This window comes from Sus scrofa, chromosome 13 (genome assembly GCF_054392235.1).
Source record: "Sus scrofa isolate SSC_HxYL_T2T_F1_AM1 chromosome 13, Sscrofa_HxYL_maternal_Yorkshire_Landrace_v2.0, whole genome shotgun sequence".
NCBI lineage: Eukaryota > Metazoa > Chordata > Mammalia > Artiodactyla > Suidae > Sus > Sus scrofa.
Genome location: NC_139395.1, coordinates 31,368,735 through 31,390,385, shown reverse-complemented (window position 1 = coordinate 31,390,385; position 21,651 = coordinate 31,368,735). Strand labels below are relative to the sequence as shown.

The following is a 21,651-nucleotide window of genomic DNA, read 5'->3' as shown; positions in this document are numbered from 1 at the left end:
AGGAAATGGTTAAATAGTCTGTGTGTGCCTGTTGTTTCTCACTCTAGCATTGGAGTCTGAAGTCAGCAGGGCATGCAGTCAAGGAGAGATAAATATGAAGTGGGAGAGAAAAAAAGACAAGCAAATCCAGGAGGATGGCCTGGAAGCCCAGTCTGGAACCTTCCAACTTTAGTGGTGGGAGTAGCCTGCAGAAGAAACTGCCATTTCACCTGGTTGCTGAGCCTACACCTGACCTGGGAACCTGGACCTGAAGAAGCAAGTGCCAGGCCCTGCTCACCTCCACCAGGTGTGTTCAGACCAGCTATCACACAGGTGAGCCCCTTCAGGGCCTGCCCATGTGCCTACCCTGACCTTCAGAATTTGAGAATAATCTGGTTTACGCTTAAGTTCTAAACCCCACTGTATACATTTCTTGTAGCTCAGTCTAAGCTGGAATTCCACAGTGGAGGGAATACCGACAAACACCGTTCCCACTAAAACAGCATTGACACAGTGCCAATCTGCCACCCACTGAAACTTGTAGTCCCCTGGAGACAGTCTGAATGAGAGTTGTGTGGTTTTTCTTCCTGTCCTAAATCCTTGTCAGGTACCTCCGTCCCACTCCCCAGTTGTGTCCTGGGCGGGGCTGACATGTTGGCTAATCCCTGGGCATCGCTGTCTCAGAAACAGAGCCCACAGTGGGGGATGGAGAAGATGCCACGTGGGCATCCTGGCCTTTCCCTGATGCGCTTGTTGCTCCCTTCCCCCCTTGGGGTTGGGGCTGCAGCAGGTTCTCATGTTGGTTCCCAAGTAAACAGCCATGCTTCCTGGCTTTCTCTAATCAGGTTGGCAGGGGGGATGTGGCCGCCTCTTCAGCAGCCTTCCTGTGCTGACAACACTGTTTGTTCCCATCTCCCGGGGGAGAAGTCGTCTTATCTTTGCTGTGCAACATATTTGGGAAAAACACATTTTTCTCTTATAGGAATTGATTATTGTGTTTCTTGAGACTAAAAAGGAAAGTCTTTCTGGTCCCAAACACTGACTTAAAAAATCATCTAAATCCCTCTTACATAGCAGAAAAAAGGACTAAAATAAGTGGTGATTTGTGGTGCATTTTGATTCACTCTGTGCACTCAAAATGGTGTGTGTGTGTGTGTGTGAGAGAGAGAGAGAATTTGAACTGTTTTCCGAACACTTGCCCTATATTCATTATTTTAAATAACAGTCTGGGAATCTGTAGGTATTGGTTGAGGTGAGCAGGGTTTTGGAACTTTAATGTGCAGTTAAGTGCAATTTAATTAAAAGGGATCTTTGCACAGGAATTATTTGTGTGTGGGGATCCTAGGCTCAGGCCTACCGGTTTCTCATGATGATCTTGGTGAGAGATAAGTTTAAAAAATACTTACATATATTTTAAAAATATAGAATACATACATATATGTGGAAATGTGTCATTACTGCTGTGTTTCAACTGTCTTTTTCAGGCATTCAAGTGGAGTTTCATCTTTTTCATTCATAACAGAAGGCAGTGACAAAGAGTTGAAGGCATTTCTGCTCAGTAATACAATTCTATGTGCAGGACTCTCTATTTCTGCCTTGAGCTTTTCTGTGAGGCTAACTAAAGCTACAAAATTGGGAAAAGGGTGGAGCTGGCTCTGGCTCTTACACTGATTAGAATAGTGTATTTTCTTTCCCAAAATTTTATTGTACAGTGAGGCTATGTGTACATTTTCATTCTTGAGACAAAGTTGGTGAACCACAGTCAGCTGAATGTGCACGTGTGTGTGTGTTCAGTGTCTTATTGTACATGAAAATATTTTCTAGTCTCAATGTTCATTAAATAGGCATTAGTAGAATTATTTGCTTTATTGAAAGCATAAGGCTCTATTTGGAATCAGAAATGAGTTTTAAAGTTCTCTTGTGGCTCAGTGGGTTCAGGATCTGACATTGTCACCGAAAAGGCTTTGGTCACTGCTGTGGCACAAGTTCAGCCCCTGGTCTGGGAAATTCCACATGCTTTGGGCATGGCAAAAAAAAAAAAAAAAAAGAAAGAACAAGAAAAAAAGAAATGAGTCCTCATGAATTTGCTAAATTACCTGGTGAGAGGGTTGTGCAATTAACCAGGGTACTAAATGGGAAGAACTAACTGTAACAAATGAGTCAATACAATGAATTTTGGGGAATTTAAAGAAAAGAGGATTAATTCTCTGATTTTAGGAACTGGAGCCTTATTAAGGTCAAATTGAGCTGAGATGAGCCTTAAAGGATAAGCAGAAAGGAGATAAAAGGTGGGTAAACTGGTTTGGAGAAACATATATTAGTGTTGGCTGGACTGAGAGTTCTTGGTTCATTTTTTAGACATTTCATCATCTTTTTCTTGCATTACAACATATAAGACCTCTGCTTTGGGATGTATTTATAAGCCGATATATATATATGTGTGTGTGTGTGTGTGTGTGTGTGTGTGTGTATCAGAGCACAGGATGGTAGTGATGTCCAAGACCAAATAGGCAGAGCTAACCAACACTGAGCACCTACTTTCTGCCAATTGCTTTGCATGGATTTTTCCCATTTAACCTTCATACCCAACCTGAAAAGGAGATACTGTTAGTATGCCCATTTGAAGCTTCAGGGGATCAGATAATTTGCAAAAGATATGGTCAGCAGGCAGTGCACCAAGGATTAAAATGCTGGCAGTCTAAATCTGGAGACTGAACTCTTAAATACACTCCTCTCCTGCCTTTAGAGAGCACATGATGGCCTACTATTCTATTGCAGGTAGATCTGAAGTTTGCTCTGGCCAAGCCAGGACTTCTCATTTGTCCTGTAAGACAGTCATGTTTCCTGGCTGTGGATTCATGTTATCATCCCTCTTCTCTCCCTGATCCTCTTTGTCACTGTAGCCTCTTGCTACTGTGTGGTAAGAACTCAATTCTTGTTCCAGCTCTTCTCCTCAAAGCCTCCAACTTTTTTGTTTATCTGATTCACATTAGGAATCATCTGAGATTGATATTCCAGTGATTTTTGTTTCAAGTTTGATTTTTCCAATGAACAGGATCATTTTTAACAATCCACAAATCATCATGGCTATGCTTTATGTGGCACCTGAGGATGAAACCTCGGGGTACCTCCTAATCCCAGAAAGATTTTCTAAGATGCTTTTTCAAAATAGCATCAACCACCTTTATAAACTTATGTTTTCTAAAAGGTTAATTGAAACTGGTTGGGGTCTCAATTATTAATTACTTAGGACATGACAGTCACTCATTCCATTGTGTATCCTGGATCTTGAGTTATATTAAGAAAAAGAATGGGACCAGGATCAAGCAATTCACGTTCAAATCCTGACCCTACTGCTCATGGGTTGGCTAACATCTTCAAGACATGATTATAATGTAGATCAGTCCTACTCCAAAGCCTGTGTGCCTTCCACTAAACTGCAAAAATATTTTTTTGGAAGGTTCATGCACTGTATTGTTCAAATGTTCCAAGCAGAAATAGAGTTTCTCTTTCTGTTAAGAAAAATCTTTGTTAATGCACCCAGGGTAATCCAAATCCATCTAAACATAATGGACTGAGGCTTGAATATTTCTTTTTACAAAATAGCATCAGTTGCGTGGCCTAGGCACCTGGGCATATATTTCACTTCCTTTGGGGTAAGCTGTCCTTTTTTATTGTAGGTGGAAAATTGCTAGCATTAATATAGTCTTGGACCAGCTAATGATGTGCACTTGACCCCTCCCAGCAAGAACAGGGCCTCATTGCCTTTGCAAGCAGCCACCTGCAGGCATATGAAGGAGACGTCAGAGCTTCTAATACTGCTCAGTTGTCCCCGTGGACATGCAGTTGAGTTCAGATGTTGAATATGCGTAGGGGTGTGGGTGAGCACTTGATTTATATGCATAAGATGAGGACTGGGAAAAAGAAGGCAAAGAAAGGCAATCATCCTTACTGCAGCCTAGCCAGAGCATTCAAATCCTTTGAAGATATATCTTTAAAGCCATTACAGATGTGCACCCCCACTGTGATATCCCAGATAATCTCTTCTTTGGAGAAGCTTGGGACCAAGTTACATGGCTAAGGATTGCCATGAGTTCCCATAGGACTGGACACGCCAGGCAGTCCTAACAATCCTAAACAGTGTGCTTGCCTGTTTAGTTTCTTGGGAAGTCATTCAAAATGAAGCTAGTTTAGTAAAGTGAAGTGAGAATAAATAAATGATGGCATTCTTTATTTGGATGTCTTTATGGTCTACCTTTAAAAAAAAAAAACCCACTTTGAAAAAAAGAAGTGACCTCCTTTGATTTTATTTTTATGAACTGAATTATAATACTAACTAGAGATTGGAGGAGTTTTTTTTGTTTTTTGTTTTGGTAAAACATCTCGAAAGAGAACAAAACTGGAATTATAACTGAGCAGGGATAAAATAATGATGACCAGTTAGCTGAACACATTAGAAGTGATCTATAAATCTAAGAAGAAAAACTCATCTCCTATTAGAATTTTAAAATTCTGATAATTTTAAAAACAATAAATTTTTTTTGGAGTTCCTATGGTGGCTCAGTTGTTAACCAATCCGACTAGGAACCATGAGGTTGCGGGTTCAATCCCTGGCCTTGCTCAGTGGGTTAAGTATCTGGCATTGCTGTGAGCTGTGGTGTAGTTCGTAGACACGGCTCAGATCCCATGTTGCTATGGCTCTGGTGTAGGTCAGTGGCTACAGCTCCAACTGGAATTCCTAGCCTGGGAATCTCCACATGCCGTGGGTGTGGCCCTAGAAAATGCAAGAAGACAAAAAAAAATATTTTTTAAGATTATTATTTAGAGTTCCTTCTAAATAATATTTTTTTAAAAATGCTCTAGCAATCTGAAATAGGCACTAGAAGTTATTTATTACAGTGCAAGAAGAAAAGAGAGAAAGTCTGTTTCATAATTTTAGTTTGGTTTGATAGCATTTAACCTCTGGGCTCCCATGGAGGAGAATGCATCTTTTAAGAGTCCATCTCAGGAAATCAGTACCATTCTTTTCTACTTCTGCCCTTTTCTTCCTCCCTTGGTCTACTTTTTAAAAACCTCCCTCTATCTGACAGTTTCCTTCTCTTGCTTTTGGCAACATAGGTGTCATACAGAAATATGATTACAGTCCAAGGAAACCTCCTTAGCCTATGGTTTAAAGGGGAACATTCTCAAGCTAAATAAAGACATCTGGGTCTGTGGCTGATGCTACGGCCGTCGAGGTGGTGACACTGGGCAGAATATGTACTCTCCTTGGCATTGTTTTCACCGCCGATAAGATGGGGATGATGACAATTGCAACTCCAGAAAGTTGTTGAGAGAATTCAGTGATTTCAGTTATGTAAAGTAGTTCATTAACATAGAGCCTTGCACATTGGAACTGCTTATTAAGGAACGGTAATTACTGGTTTGACTTTCAAGAGACCAAATGAACAAGTTCTTCCTTAATAAAATGGTAGCCTCTAATTTCTCCACAGGCTTTACTAGATTTGTGTTATGTTTATAATTTCTTAATTCAGATATAATTACATACAGTTAAAAATACTTAAGTGTTCAAACTGATGTATATATACATACATAGCCATGATCTGAATATTTGTGTCCCCACAAAATTCCTATGTTAAAATCATAAACCCTGAAGGTAATGGTATTAGGTGAGACCTTTGGGAGATGATGAAGTCTTGACATGACGCCCTCATGAATGGGATTAGTGCCCAGGAGACCCTACAGGGTTTCCTAGCTCCTCCCACCATCAAGGATATAGGAAGTCTACAACTTGGCAAAGGTCCCTTGCCTGACCAAGCTTGGCTCTTGGATCCAGGCTCCAGAACTGTAAGCAATACATTTCTATTGTTTACAAGCTACCCAGGCTATGGTATTTTATTATATAACCTAAATACACACACACACACACACGCATACATAGATAGATAGATAGATAGATAGATAGATAGATAGATAGATATCCATAACCATTACCCCCATTAAGATATGGACTCTTGGAGTTCGCGTTGTGCCTCAGTGGTTAACAAATCAGACTAGGAACAATGGGTTGTGGGTTCGATCCCTGGCCTTGCTCAGTGGGTTAAAGATCCGGTGTTGCTGTGAACTGTGGTATAGGTCGCAGACACAGCTTGGGTCTGGCTTTGCTGTGGCTCTGGCTTAGGCCGGCAGCTACAGCTCCGATTAGACCCCTAGCCTGGGAACCTCCATATGCTGTGGGAGTGGCCCTAGGAAAGGCAAAAAGACAAAAAAAAAAAAAAAAAAAAAAAAGATATGGAGCCTTACATTACTCTGGAAAGTCTCCTTATACTTCTTTTCAGTCTATCCCCTCCAGAGTCACCACTATTCTGATTTTCCTTCCCATCGACAGGTAAACCTATTCTTGAACTTGCATGTAGATGGAATTATAGAGTAAGTACTCTTTTTCTGGGGGAGGGATATCTGGATTTTTAGATTCTATGTGGTATTTTTGAGATTCATCCACGATGTTACAGGTATTGGCAATCTGTTTTTATTCATTCCTGGTGTATCCTGTTATGTGAATGTATCATATGTTATTTGTTCTCTTATTGATGGACACTTGAATTATTTCCATTGCTATTTGAAGTTTAAAGCACTTCAGTAAGATGGTATGGGAGATACACTTTTGCATTGGTGGGTTTATTATTAGAATATGTGGCATTCTAGAGGCATTGACAACCTTGTGTAAATAGGGGACAAGAATCTGATTAACCTACATTGTATGCTTGAGAATGGAAATTTAGATTCTAAAAGATAACAACGGATGGATGGATGGATGGATAGATAGATACATAGGTAAAAAATGGTCCATGTACAAACCCAGATTCCTAGGATCTTTTGTTGCCTTATTCCTGCCCAGAAAACATCTTTGCATTTGTCCTGAGCTAACCTTTCCTGTGTGAGTGGTCAGAGCACTTAGAAGAACAAAGTGCTGGCACTTCTTGAGTTTACTCACTAGTTTATAAATGTTTGTCATACCTGTTTGGTAATAAATGTTTGTATGTGGGAGAAAACATGGTATTGAACTTGTTTTCATTAAATCTGGTCATCATAGTAAGAAAAGAGGCCAATAGCCCTTACCTACTACCAACAAATGGAAGTTACTGTATTTACCAAAAGGATATGATAGTTGCGAATGACACAGTTGGCTTAATACAGAAGCAATCTATTTCAGGAAATTTAACTGTGAAACAGAATCATTATAAAGCAAAAGCTACTTTTCCATTAACCTGAGCATCTTCCAATGGCATGAGGTGAGAGTTCTTATTTTTAGCAAGGGCTTGTGGTTATGCTAATGGATATGCAGTAAAATTCAACCTCCCATTTCCTAGTCAAAGGAACCCAGTAGAGTCACTGTCAGTACAGATCCGGAAAGGCTCACATCTTACTGATGCCGTCATAGATCTGATCTTGTAGGTCTCTGTCCTCTTACCTGCTTCCTTTCCTGCCCCAAGGAAGTGCTGAGGGTTATTTTGATCCTGCTTGGTTTAGAACCATGTCCTTTCAAGCTTTTGTTTTCTCTGTTTGATGGATATTTTGTTTCTTATTTCAACTCTTACATTTTTTGGAACCTGTACAAACCGGGGGGATTGTAAGTTGAATTATAGTGGCTGCAACTGGCCCACCCCACCGTTGCCTTTCCTTCAAATAAAAGTTTGCCGTTCATATGCCCTTACTTCCCAATGACTTCATTCAGACCAGAATTGGAACTTGGAATTTGAGGGTTGGATTTTTCTCTGACTCAGTTTCCTGTGTTCTGAAAGAAACTCCTTTCCCCCATATTAATCGTCATTCTTCTTTTGTTAAGACTTAAGTGGTGTGAAGGTAAATTCTCATGTTATCCTCTCATGCCAACTTGAGGCTTTTAAAATACTGGAAGCACTCCCACCAAGGAATTGTGCTCCAGCCATTTCCGAGCATCATTCACAGCTCTAGTTTCACAGATGCAAACACAAAAACACATCCCTTTGTATATAACAATCATAAATACTTTCCCAAGGTCAGGAATATTTGTGTCAGGAAAACCTTATTTTACTAGAGAACAGGATGTTCTGATAAACTCAATATTCTGAGAATTATCATAGGTATCTATCAAGGTTCCCACTGTGAAGCCTTCTGCTCGATTTCTGCTGAGAAAAGGGTAAATAAATCTATCCTCACTGCTATTAAACTGTCCCCTCCCAAGGGATCCACATATTGGCTCAATGGTTCACAAATTGTGAGAGATAGAGATTTAAATTATAAAGGAAAAGAAGGGGTCTTTTACTATTGAGACTTTTCGAAGTTGTTCCAGTGTGTTCACTGTAGGGCTTTTTCTGCACTGACCCTACTTTTGTTTTGTTTGGTGCTTGTTTTTGTCTTCCTGAGGTCTACTTCTGGCAGCTCTAGAATTTTTGGTTTTAGTTACTGGCTGGACTCCTGCACTAGTCAGTTTTTGGTTGGCCTCATCAACATTATTATATTTTTGGTGGAGAGCAGGGCATACTCCCTTGCCTTAGCTAAGAGCCAGTCCTGACCCAAAGAGTTCATCTCTGGAGGCTGAGTCTAGGTGCCTACTTGCATGTCTCATGTGTTTACCTAAGAGTGCTCTTACTTTCTGAGACCTTAATTAGCATCTTGTGAACAACAACAAACAGACGACTTTTTTTCCTTTTTTTTAGCTTTTTAGGGCCACACCTGAGGCATATGGAGGTTCCCAGCCTAGGGGTCGTATTAGTGCTGTAACCATAGGCCTACACCACAGCCACAGCCACAGCAATCCCAGATTCAAGCCTCATCTGCGACCTATACCGCAGCTCATGGCAATGCTGGATCCTTAACCCACTGAGTGATGCCGGGGATCGAACTTGCATCCTCACAGTTACTAGTCAGATTCATTTCAGGTAAGCCACGAGAGGAACTCCAAGATGCCTTTTTTCCTACTATAGTAATCAAATATTTATGAGAAAAATATCAAGTACATGTTTATGGTTCTTATTATTACACACTAATTTGACTTTCAAAATGATAAGAAAACCAGGAAGTTGTAAACAGTTGATTCAGTTATGACAATATTGTTCCATTACTCCCAGAAGAAGCAGCCTCAAAAGCGTGGTTTTGTTTTTGTTTGTTTGTATGTTTTTGTTAGCAGAGAAAAGTTTATTGAGGGGACAAGCCAAGAGAATAGGTTGCTCATGCTCAAAACCCCCAAATTCCCTGATGGCTTGCAGCGGGGTTGGGGGAGTGTGGATTTTTTTGTAATTTAGAATCTCATTCAGATACCTAGTCTTGTCATCTCTCAAGAATGACTGGTTAGTGACTCTTGAAGTCTTGAGCATGCAGGAGTTGGGTCTCATAGACTTTGAAGTCAAACATAGTCCTTGGTTTTTGTCCAGCTGAGGTGTCCTGAGCTGAATGCGTTCCTTGCATTTTGAGGTCTGGTTATTTTCTCTATAAATGAGGATCCATCTACCTACTTCATAACATTGTTGTAAAGACTGAAGAGTCTAAAGTATAAACACACACATATAAGGTGGAGTAAAAATAACTATGATTATCCTAAGAATGATGGTGAAGCAGAATTTATAGAAAGAGATATGTTTGCTAAGAGACTCAGATTCTTGTAACTCATAGAAGCCAAATTATACCAAAAATCTTTTTGTGCAAACACAGAAGAAAAGGAAAGACAATGACGTCGGTATGAGGATTTTAAATTAGTCAGGTTACAACAACCTAATGTTCTCATCTTACAAGATGAATATAGTTGCCTCCAGGACCACACAGGTGGATTGGGGGAGAAAGTCACCTGTGATCTGATGCTGATGTGAGTAGCAGTGGCAATGCCTTCCAGAGCTCTCCCTGACACAGTCTTTAATTACTCTGAGCCCTCAGTCTGAGCCTAGGCATGTCTCCCTGGTCTTTGAATCATACTCTCATTAAGATAGTGGCATATTTCTTTTACAGTCTATTTTTGGGGACAAACAGCTCTGTGTACACTTGAATGCAAATACAGTTGGCAGACTCAGGATGGCAATTAGATTTCCTATTATTCACACACGAAAAAGTGCAATGACTGTAGAGCATCTAAGAAGGTTCTAGTCACGTCCACTTAAGCAGGAAGGAGCAGCATGGTTGATAAATGAAGTGTAGGTGAGGAGGTGGGCAGGGCTCAGTGACAAATATTTGTTGACACTGCTTTAGACTCTATGCTAAAGCTGTGGCTCTTAAAGTAAAAGATTGAACATGCCTGATAATTGTTTGCATCAACCTTTTTCTGAGGAAAGTAGGAAGCATAACATGGAACAGCTCCAGTTTGGCGGGCATGGGGGATTTGGTCCTCCCTCATCCATTATCAGCTTTCTTTGCACATCTAGAAGCAGACCAACTCCTAGAAGCTAATTTTTCGAATGACCATTTTGCCAAAGGCAAAGGTGTTCAATGGCTAGTTTACCAAACACAATTTTAAAATCTATTTAAAAAGAAAGGAGTTCTCTAATAGCTCAGCAGTTTAAGGACTTAGCATTGTCACTGCTGTGGCTCTGGTTACTGCTGTAGCACAGGTTTGATCCCTGGCCTGGAAACATCTGTATGCCACAGGCATAGCCAAAAAAAACCTATTTTCACTTTTGCCTGGGTAACAGCATGCTAAGGCATCTTCTGTAGGTTTCTGCCCCTGTTTCCTGTTGCTGCCAGCTGAAGAGTGAGAGAATGAGGGGCAGAGACCCTGGAGCCTGGACACAAGGAAGATGTTTCATGTAGATGTTTATTGAATATGAAAATTGAGTATAAAGTGAATTATGCAGGAGGAGGTTATATTGATAAGATTTCTTCACATATTCAATAAATACATCTTGAACATCAGGAATTATTACCAGGGTCTGCTTGCAGGATTGATTTTCATCTTGCAAAATGCATTCATAAGACTGCACCCTATTTGAGAACATAGTTTTGTCATTTCACTCTTCTAAACCTCCTACATGTCTCTCTCCACCCTACAGCTTTTCAGTTCTCCTTTCTCTGCTCTTTCTTCATCTTTTCCTCTCTGCACTTTTCCTTTGGCTGGAATAGTGGGGACTGTGATAGAAACAAACTCAATGTTCCTTAAAGTGCTGTAATGAGGACACGATCAAAACCCATGGACCACAACGAAATAGCAGAAACGTATAAGAAAATGTGATGAATCAGTTGTTTGGTGAATTGGCCTTTCCACTAATTGGCTTTAGGCAAATTGCCCATTCGGCAAATTGGCTTCTGGAGAGTTCACCTGACCCCGTGTATTTTGGGAACAGATGGACTGGTGAAAACATAGAGCTTGGAAGAGGTTCATTTTTGTATATTATTTGCTTTGGGGACCTGCGGTAAAATGTAGTTCTGTGCAAGTAACACTAACATGAATCAGCTGCTCATTCACCTGCACGTGGAGGTTCCATAGTTCCATCCAGAACTGATGACTGAACTTGAGCAGTGTCTTTGGGTTCACTGGGAACCTCATCAGTTTTATTCAACTGAGAAATTAAGAAGAGTGAGCCTGGCAAGGCGTATGTGACAGGTAAGAACAAAATCACTTTTAAAGGAGCTGGCAACAAAGATGATTTCAGAGACTAAATACCATGTTTGGCTTATTTTTTTTTTTCAATATGAAGCATCAAGTGATTTTTGTTTAGTGGTCTTTATTGAAATACCAGTGCCATAGTTCAGCTTCAACAAGTTGCCATGCGTTAAATGCTTTATTTTATTTCTCCTATTTAATTTCTTTTCAAAAACCGTAGGAAGCAAACACTTTTATTGCTCCCTGTTTACAGGGGAAAAATGAACTTAGTGAAGTGAGTTTGCTTATAGTCTTCCTGCCCGTAATTGAAGATTCAGAGTTTGAACTAAGTAGCATCCCTTCATCTAGACCAGCACTGTCCAGTAAATATACAATGTGAACTACATATGTAATTTTACATTTTCTAGGAACCAGATTTAAAAATGAAAAAGTAGTAGGTGAAATTAATCTAATAGTATATCTTATTTAATTCAGTATAACCCAAACACCATAATTTCAATAGGAAATCACTTTAAAATGTTAATGAGATATTTTTTATTTTTCTTCTTACTAAACCTTTGAAATCCACTATGATTTTATACTTACTGCACAGTACATCTCAATTCAGACAAGCTATGTTTCAAGTGCCAGTAGCCATACATAGTAAGTGTCTATCACTGGATGGTGCCCTTCTCAAAGAGCGATCCATGGACCAGCAGCTTAGCTATTACCTGCAAGCTTGTTAGGCCTTCTAGCTCTCAGACCCATCTATTTCAATTGAATCAGAACCTTTGGGTTAATTCGATGCACAGGGACATCGTGTGCATGTTAGAATCTGAGAAGTGCTGCTGGCTCAAGAGCCTGTGCTCTTTGCCATTTTACTATTGCTGATTCAGGATTCTTATTTGCTGCCTCATTGTGAGACAGGCTGAGACCTGAGACCTGGGACCCTTTGTTGTAGTGCCTACACTTGGACAAGTGTCTCCTTGAGCAACAAAATATAAAGAAACTATATGGGACTAAAAATAACTGTGCGTTTGCAATTGGGGCAAATTACAGACAACAGGGAGTTCCAGTTGTGTCTCAGCAGGTTAAGAAGCTGACTAATATCCATGAGGATGCAGGTTCCATCCCTGGCCTCACTCAGTGGGTTAAGGATCCGGTGCTACCAAGAGGTGTGGTATAGGTCGCAGATGCAGCTTGGATCTGGCATTGCTGTGGCTGTGGCATAGGCCAGCAGTTGCAACCCAGATTCAGCCCCTAGCCTGGGAACTTCCATACTGTGCAGCTATGGCCCTGAAAAGAAAAAAAGAATTATGTAAAACAAGATACAAATAGACCTACTGCCACCCTCCCCACCAATTGCCACTTCTGAAGAGCCGGGGGCAAAAGCATGGTACTATGCATGCCACCTACACACACGTCCCCAAAGAGGTGGGCATACCATCTAAGTCACCCCTCTGACCTGACCCCTGGACCCCTACCCTCATCCCATATAAAGAACCAGCTTGCTCACGACCTCAGGGAGCAAGCACTGGAATCTCTTTTTTGTTTTCACTCCCCCCTGCTGCAATAGAGCCCCAATAAAGCCTTGCCTGAATTTCTCATCTAGCCTTTTATCAACTTCTATTGATTAAGGAAGGCAAAGAACCCTGGTCAGTAACAACAGCACATAAGAATGGAAGTATCTCCCAGAAATGGTATGAGAATTAAATGGACCAACGTCAGCCCCAACTGATCCATGCAGCCATCATACACCACATCAGAGATTTTGACCCAAGTGAGTTATAAAGAGCAAATAGTTTTCAAAGTACTCCCTCCTCGATTTCCCACTTGTGGAAACAATAGCAAGCACGTCCTAAGGGTAAAGGAACTGCTTACAGTTCTTCACACTGTGGATGCTCTGAGCCCCCAGGAAAATGTGAGAAGGAGTGAAAGTTGGAATCTAGCCAGCCCAGCACTGCCTCTTGATGGCCCCACCAGATGTCGGAATCGGCCCCAGCAGAAGGGCCAGGTGTTCTTTTAAATTTGAAATTACAAGTAGAAACATAGACAGTTCTTTGTCTCTTGGAAAGGAAAGGAATTAAGAAGGAAGTCATTGAGAAGATGGAGAAGGAGAGGCTGTGGACCTACCTTGTATGGAAGCTCCTCAGGCAAATCCCCACAGGAAGCCATTTCCCTTTCCCACTGTGAGACGGAAACAGTTTCCTGGCCTCAGACCTGTGCCCTCTTTTCCTAACTGCAGAAGGATCCTCAGCCTATCGAAGTGGACAACCGCCTCCTTGGCAAAAAAAGACACCCACACCTCACTGGGGAACTGTTTCCCCTGGGGTTTCTCTAGACAATGACAGCACCTTAAAAATATCTGCAGGAGTTCCTATTGCGGCACAGTGAAAACGATTCCAACTAGGAACCGTGAAGTTGGGGATTCAACCCCTGGCCGCATTCAGTGGGTTAAGGATCTAGCATTGCCATGCGCTATGATGTAGGTTCCAGATGCAGCTCTGATCTGTGCTGCTGTGGCTGTGGCGCAGGCCGGCAGCTGTAGCTCTCATTCGACCCTTAGTCTGGGAACCTCTGTATGCCATGGGTATGGCCCTGAAAAGCCAAAAAAAAAAAAAAAAAAAAAATTCTGCAGAGTCCCCTGGTGCCTTAGCAAGTTAAGAATCTTGCATTGTCACTGCTGTGGTTCAGGTCATTGCTGTGGTATGGATATGATCCCTGGCCCAGGAACTTCCACATGCTGTGGGCTTGGAAAAAAAAATTATTAAAACAAAAATCTGGACTTTAGCAGGGAAAAAGTCAACTGGCAGTTTTCAAGAAGGAATAAGACAGGCTAATCAAATTGCAGCCACTAGACACGTAGTTCATGGGCCAGCATGCTTTTCATAAGCCAAGAGACATAAAAAAATAAGACGTGATGGTGTCCATTGGCTGGATTAGAGATGAGGGCTCTGGGAAAGGATTTTCCAAAGATGCCTTTAAATGAATTCATTTTCCCTCCAGAGAGGGATCTGTCTGTTAAATAAATTCTTCAGAGAATCAGGTTTTTTATTATTTTAATTGGCCTTAGCCAGACAAATGCTTTTGGTCTCAGTGAATGTTCTGCAGCTGAAATACTGCAGGGATTGGCAAAAAGCTGGCAATACACACCTCCTGGGAGTGGTACCTTCTCATCATGCGCTTGCCTAGAGCAGTGATCCTGCTTCTGAGGGAACTCTTTGTTACTTTACCACTTTTACCTCCAGGGCACCATGCCTTTAAGTGGGTCCATTCTCCTTCCAGAAGATTGCTCTGCCCTTCATGACTCAGACCTCAGACCTCAGGATGGAGTTACTAGGGAAGTTCAGACTAGCCTGGGCCTTGGATTTTTCTTTGTCCAAATCTGCACAGACCTTAACTCCCCCCAACCTACCTGCAGGCTGGTCCTCAAACACTGCTCCAAAAGCCTTCTCCCTGTGGTCCCCACTTCCTGCCCCAGACCCCACTTGCCATTTCTTGCTTGTCCTGTGCTCTGGCTTTTAGAATAAGTCTTTCTCTCTGCCTGTACATTTAGACTTGACTTTTGGGAATCTCCCTTGCTTTTGCTGTCCATTAACAAGTTGCAGAAATTAATTCCCCTTTTCTCCACACCCTGCAAATGAGAGCTCACTCTTTCCACTTGCCCCCTGGACTCTGTTCCTGGGGAGGTGAGGGGAGCATAGAGATTCCCATTTGATCTACATGAGAGGAGGGTGTCTATTTTCTACCCTGACCATTCTGGATGGTCTTCCTCTCCTGAGGAAGGACTGAGTCTGCTGGTTTTGGATGATCATAATAGGACAGAGCTAGGGTGTCTCTGCATCTTTATTGGGGGAGGGAGGGCATGGGGCTGTAGTGTGCAGGATTCTTCTGGGTTAAGAGTTGGAAAATCTAGGAGTTCCCTGGTGGCCTAGTGGTTAAGCATCTGGCATTGCAACTGCTGTGGCACGGGTTTGATCCCTGGCCTGGGAACTTCCACATGCTGCAAGTGTGGCCAAAAAAAAAAAAAAAATGTTGGAAAGTCTAGTTTATATCTACTGAGACAAAGAGCCATGACAAAGCCATTAGAGACAGTTTCTATTCCTAGACACAAAATTAGCCTACTTGTCATTATTTGCTTTTCTCTCAGCCATATGATGGCCAATTATCACCCATTTGCATGTCTTAGTAGTAATTTGAACATAAAGTTAGAGAGGCCCAAGGAAAGAGCTAATAGTACACTAATTATCTGTGCTATTCCACACCCCCGGATGTCTTCATGTCTCCCTCTCCACTCATGGTTTAGGCTCTGTCCCAAAATGACTTTAAAAATTTCACTTTACGTCTCTAACCCTCAGTTTCAGCGTCTGTAAGATGAAGACATAATGCCTACTTTGCAAGGTTGATTAAGATTGAATGATAGAATGAAGATGAAAATGGGGAGTTCCCGTTGTGGCTCAGTGGAAACGAATCTGAGTAGCATCCATGAGGATGCAGGTTCAATCCCTAGCCTTGCTCAGTGGGTTGAGGATCTGGCATTGCTGTGAGCTGTGCTGTAGGCTGCAGACACAGCTCGAATCCTGTGTTGCTGTGGCTGTGGCATAGGCCATTGGCTATAGCTCTGATTCAACCCCTAGCCTGGGAACCTCCCTGTGCTGCAGGTGTAGCCCTAAAAAGATAAAAAAAAAGAAAAAAGAAAAAAAAAAAAGAAAATGAAAATGGCCACGGTGATGGGTGTCAAGTAGAGCTCAGTAGTTGCCTGCTTTGTAGGTGCTCTCCTGGCCCTGCCTCTTCTCATGCTCAGATTCTTAACTGACACCTCTGCCCTCATGTCTCAGGCTCTGAGGCTTTGCACCTTGTTTCTGCGACTCAGCCCTGGCTCTGCAGGCTATTCCTTCACCTGCCTGGTCTGTGTGCCTTCTCCTCACCTCCCCAGCACCTTGCCAGGGTTGCTTATTCAGCTCTATACTTAGAAACACTTGGACACTGTCCCACCTGTTTACAGGCTCATCTCCCAAATTCTGGGTAGTTGTGGCTTCTTAGAGGGGCACAAGGACAAGTTGGTCATGGTCTGATGGGCCAGCATGATAGCTTTAGCTATAGATGAATAGAACCAGAAAGAACAGAAGACACTCACTGCACAGAGTTGTGAGTTCCATGATGGCCTGAAAGTTGAATGGCCAATTCCAAAAGTACAGAGTTTCTAGCAGCACGTCTTGAAGTACGAACATTGTATACCAATTTTTCTAGTACTGTTTGGGATTTCTTCAGTTTTTTATACACTCAGGACCTCAGAAAAGGGGAAAGGCTGGATCCTCTCTAGATATTTCAGTACTACTAGGCTGGGTTTGTAAGTTGTGTAAGATATCTGTCCTCTTGCATTAAACGACCAAGTTCTCTCACAGGCCAGGTGACATAGCAACCTGGTGGTGGCAACAGCATCTTGTTTTGGTTACTAGTAGAAGGAAAGGGGTTTAGAGCTTAGCAAGGGCTCAGAGAGCTAGGTGTTTGGGCTCCTGTGTTTGCTAAAGCAGGGAAAGCCAAAGCTCAGCCAAAGAAGAGCCAGTGGAAATGATGGTGTCTATCTGTACTGGGTTGAATGGTGCACTGCCCCCTCCCCAATTTATGGATAACCCAAAACTTGAAACGTCACCCTTATTTGAAAATAAGATCTTTGGAGTTGTAATTAGTTAAAATGAGGCCATAGTGGTTGGGGAGGAGGGGCTAGTTCAATGTCTAGTGTCCTTATAAGAAGAGAAGATAGAAAGACAGACAGATACACACACACACAGAATAATGAAGGAGGGAGCATTTGGAGGGATGCATCTACAAACCAAAGAATACCTGGGATGGCTGGCAAACACCAGAAGTCAGGAAGAGACAAAGAGGGGTTCTCCTTCACAGTCTACAGGAGGAACACAGTCCTGCCAATACCAGACTTATAGCCTCTGGAACTGAGGGAGGATAAATTCCTCTTGTTTTAAGCCATGCAGTTTGTAGCAATTTGTTACAATAATCCTAGGAAAGGAAGACACCATTTTTAGGGGCAGGTCAAAGACTTGGGCATAGCTCATACAAAGCACAGTTCATACAAACGGTAGTCAGATCTCCATGGCCATTTATGATCTGAGAGCTTAGGTTAAAATTATTAGCAATACCTAGTCACAGAATGCTGGGGCGAGCTGATTCTGGATGGAAGTATACAGTCAGAAGAGGGGATATCTCTTCTTCAGGGATGAGTGAATCTAGATATGTAAAAAAAGGGAGCTGGCTGTGGACAGGGTCAGAATTCAGTGACTTACAGGTGTGTTCTGATACCTTGAGACCCTTAGAAGCAGGGCTGTTGGAACCAAGGGTTTATACGCTATGGAGGACTCAAACATTTCAGTTGCAATGCCAAGGTGGCTTATTCCCTGAAAGGGTAATGACTGGTATGGTGGAATTCTGATTACTAGGGAAAATTTTTGACTCATGAACCTCAGAAACATTTCTCCTAGTTACTTATCTGGATGAGAAGCAATGCCTTGCAATGAAAATAGAGCTTTCCTCAGTGGATGAAGGGTTACCATGGCTGGATCGTAAGGGCAAGTGTCAACAGAGAATGGGACCAAAGGCAGTCACATGGATTAACATGACCAGTGTGATAGCTCTGATTCTAAAAATTTCCTCAGCATTTGAAACACCCAGCTCTGTCTTCAAATATTTATTACAAATCCTGGTTGCTTTAAGGCTTTTCATGGGCCTGAATAAACCTGTAAGTAACTGAAAATTTGTCAGCAAACCGATGAGCGTGTGGATTGCAAAAACTCCACTTGTAATGCTCTATTTACTTTATTTTGTCTCAAGCAAACTATGGCAGTCTATTCCTAACATCAGCAGTTTAAAAGAGTTTGCCTCTTTATTTAATTAATCAGGGGATCCCTCTTTAATTATGTGATAAAATCTGTTGTTGAGCTTTTTGTTGTTCTGTCGATTCAGCAAAGTGCCTGAGAGAGTTGCTGTTTCATCCTTTCTTTGGACTTCTTCAGGTGTGTTTTGTATATTTAATTGCTTAAGACAGTAATTGGAAATTAAGATTATAGACAGAATACTTGGACACTTGAATTTTCTCACACTAGTGAACACAATTAACAAGCAAGATATATAATACATCCCCGTACTGCACTTCCCACAGAATACTTTCCTTCCCTGTATGTATCCTGGATTCACTGCGCTGGGGCTGTGGTCCTGCTTCTCCTCTTGCTTGGAGATCTTCCCAGCATCCTTCACCCACTGATGCTGTTTTTCCCTTCTAGAAGAACAGGAACGCAGCAGTGCTTTCTCAAGGACTCATTTCCTGATCACCTTTCTTCCCCAAACAAGCGGAGTTAGGTCCCTCTAAGGTCCGCCAGTACCCAGTGCAGGCTTCCATCTCAGCATTTCCTAAGCTGTGTCATCTCCAAATATTTAGTCATCTGTCTCCTGGCGCACTCCCTGAAGATGAAAATAAATTTCCCTTGTATATAAAATACTACCACATGGTGGGCCCTGAATAAGCGCACTTATTGAGTGAAAAAAATGATGACTAGATCCCAGGGTGATGACTTCCTACCGCCTCAAAGCTCTTCATTCACACAGCACGAATTCAAACTCCCTTTTCTCCATCACAAAACAAATACTGCAGTCTATGGTACCCTCTTCCAAAGCCATACTTTAATTTTTTTTTTTTTTTTTTTTGCCATGTCCACAGCATGTAGAAGTTCCCAGGCCAGGGATCAAACCCATACCGTGATGGCGATCTGAGCCACTGCAGTGACAATGCTGGATCCCACTACACCACAAGGGAAATCAAGAAGCCAGACTTTAATTTTTAAAACACATTTTAAGTGATTTTTGAGTGAGTTTATAAATGACAGAGTTCGTAATTTCAGAGGCTATCTATCAGTTTATAGAAGAAGGAAAGGTTATGGTATTGCTTCAGTTTTGAAGATTTCTGCAGGGAAATAAATTATATTTATACTCATTCTCTTGTTCTAGCCTGATCACTTTATACCATTCCCTGCCTTTTATATCCAACAGAGCACATAGCTTTAAGTTCTTTAAATTCTAATGTAAACTGAAGATTTTCTTTTGTTTTTTTTCTTTGGCCACAGGGTGCAGCGGCTTGATGTGGGATCTCAGTCCCCAGACCAGGGATTGAACAGGGGCTGCAGAGGTGAACCACTGCAGTGGTCTAACCACTAGACTACCAGGGAACTGTTTTAAATATTTAGGTTTTTAAGTTTTTCTTGTCATATTTACAATTTATAGACACATAGGATAGCTTCAGTCTTCAGTACAATTTCACTTTGATCTTTCAAGTGTCCTGCAACAATGGAATGTCCAGGAAAAGGAATTCACCAATTTGAGATTTGCCTTCCCTTTGATACCTAAGGGGCAACTTTATTTTGGTTGGATATGACCAAAAATCACTTATAAAGTCATTGGCTTACGGTCTGAAATCCTTGAGTAGACAGAGAAAGTGATAATTAATGGCAAATAAATCTAGCTAAGACATATATTACTCTCAGCAAATGCTTTAAAGTAGTTTGAGAGAATTCAGCCTGTCTCAGATTGTTCCAGGCATAGTTAGATCACCCCCCTGCCTTCATTCTGAAGCCCCAGTGCAGTCAAGGACATTCAGGACATATGATCCTGAATTAATTGCCATAGAACTAAAAGGTTGGAAGAAATCTTAGAGAAAAGATTCCCAACTAAAGACGGATGGACAAGAATGAAGGGGAAAAAATTAAGCTGAGCTTTTATGTAGGCTTCTTCTTTCAGCTCATGGCCACCTTTAGAAGTAAATATTATGACCTGCTTTGGTAGATGTGGAAACTGAGCGTCAGAGAAGGTGAGTCATCTGCCTGAGAACACCGTAATAGTACATCTTATTCCAAAGAACATTCCTTCAATTAGTTTGTGTTTTTCCAATAACAAAATAGCTTAAGAGTAGAAGTAAATCAGCCTTAGTGATAAGTCTTAGGAAAAGTATTTTTGCTCACAAAAGGGCTTCTTGGGAGGAAGTTTTCAGGATAAGAATTAAATCTGAAATTTCATTTGGGATATATTTCTTAGCTAAAGAACTGAATTCTGTTTTGCACTTATCTCAATTCCCCTGTTTTAAGGGTATAATTTTTTTAAAAATCCACTTAAGTTTAAAGAATACCACTCTGTCCTTATTCTTTTAAAAGTACTAAATGGCACTGGATCTTTCAAGTGTGCAGAGTGAAATGTTGCCACATGGAGAATGTCACGTCTCCTAGAAGTGGGAAAGGGCTGTGCCGAGTTCATGCTTTCTGAGCCATGTACTTTCCACATTTAGGGGTTTCTTTTCTTCTCTTTTTCTGTTGTAGTTGCTGATGGCCGATGTCCTATTGTAATGCCAATTTCTATGAAAAGAATTCCTTCATGCTGGCAATTGGAGTAGAGGAAAGTGGAGACCATACAACACAGAAATAGAATTTTCTCTTTCTGACTTTTCTTTCTCCTTTCTCTCAGGCTCCTTTCACCACCACCCCTCTCCCCGCCAACACACCCTCACACTTTTCTATCAGCAGTTACTTCTGACTACAAGTATAATTATGCACATTCTCCAGCAAGTCTCAATATTTGTTGGGAATCTATTTTTCAACTTCCTGCTATTCAGGGACAGTCCATTTTTTTGTATATAGACCTGTAACAGGGTTGCTCTGCGTAGATCCCAAATGGAAATTTTGTCTTGATTTGCAAATTTAACTCCCTGTCCATTTATTGAATATTGTTAACAGCAATCATTATCATCATCACTTAGATGCTTTTAGAATGCTTTTTTTTACTTAGGTACGTTTTCCTTTTTATGTCTGCACCTGTGACATATGAAAGTTTCTGGGATAGGGGTCCAATCAGAGCTGCAGCTGCCTGCCTACACCACAGCCATGGCAATGTGGGATCTGAGCCTCATCTATGACCTACATCACAGCTTTGTGGCAACACTGGATCCTTAACCCACTGAGTAAGGCCAGGAATCGAACCTGCATTCTCACAGAAACAGTGTTGGGTCCTTAACCCGCTGAGCCACAAAGGGAACTGCTATTTAGTTACTTTGAAACAGATTTTTTTTTTTTTTT

General features: G+C 41.5%; 1 protein-coding gene across 9 annotated transcripts in view; it reads left to right on the top strand.

Annotated features, from left to right (window-relative positions):
• The window catches only part of LOC110256378 (uncharacterized), a 411,636-nt gene that overhangs the window by 154,283 nt on the left and 235,702 nt on the right, over positions 1–21,651 (top strand). For 5 of the 9 annotated variants that reach the window (XR_014822564.1, XR_014822563.1, XR_014822567.1 and 2 more), the window contains one exon: positions 48–286. Coding sequence is in view for 2 of the 9 variants with exons in the window: in XM_084987395.1 (XP_084843521.1) it covers positions 73–312 (240 nt within the window). In the remaining 7 variants the exon portion in view is untranslated. Of the gene's footprint in view, positions 1–47; positions 313–21,651 lie in introns of all 9 variants that reach the window. The other 4 variants (XR_014822566.1, XR_014822565.1, XM_084987395.1 and 1 more) reach the window with 1 other exon arrangement.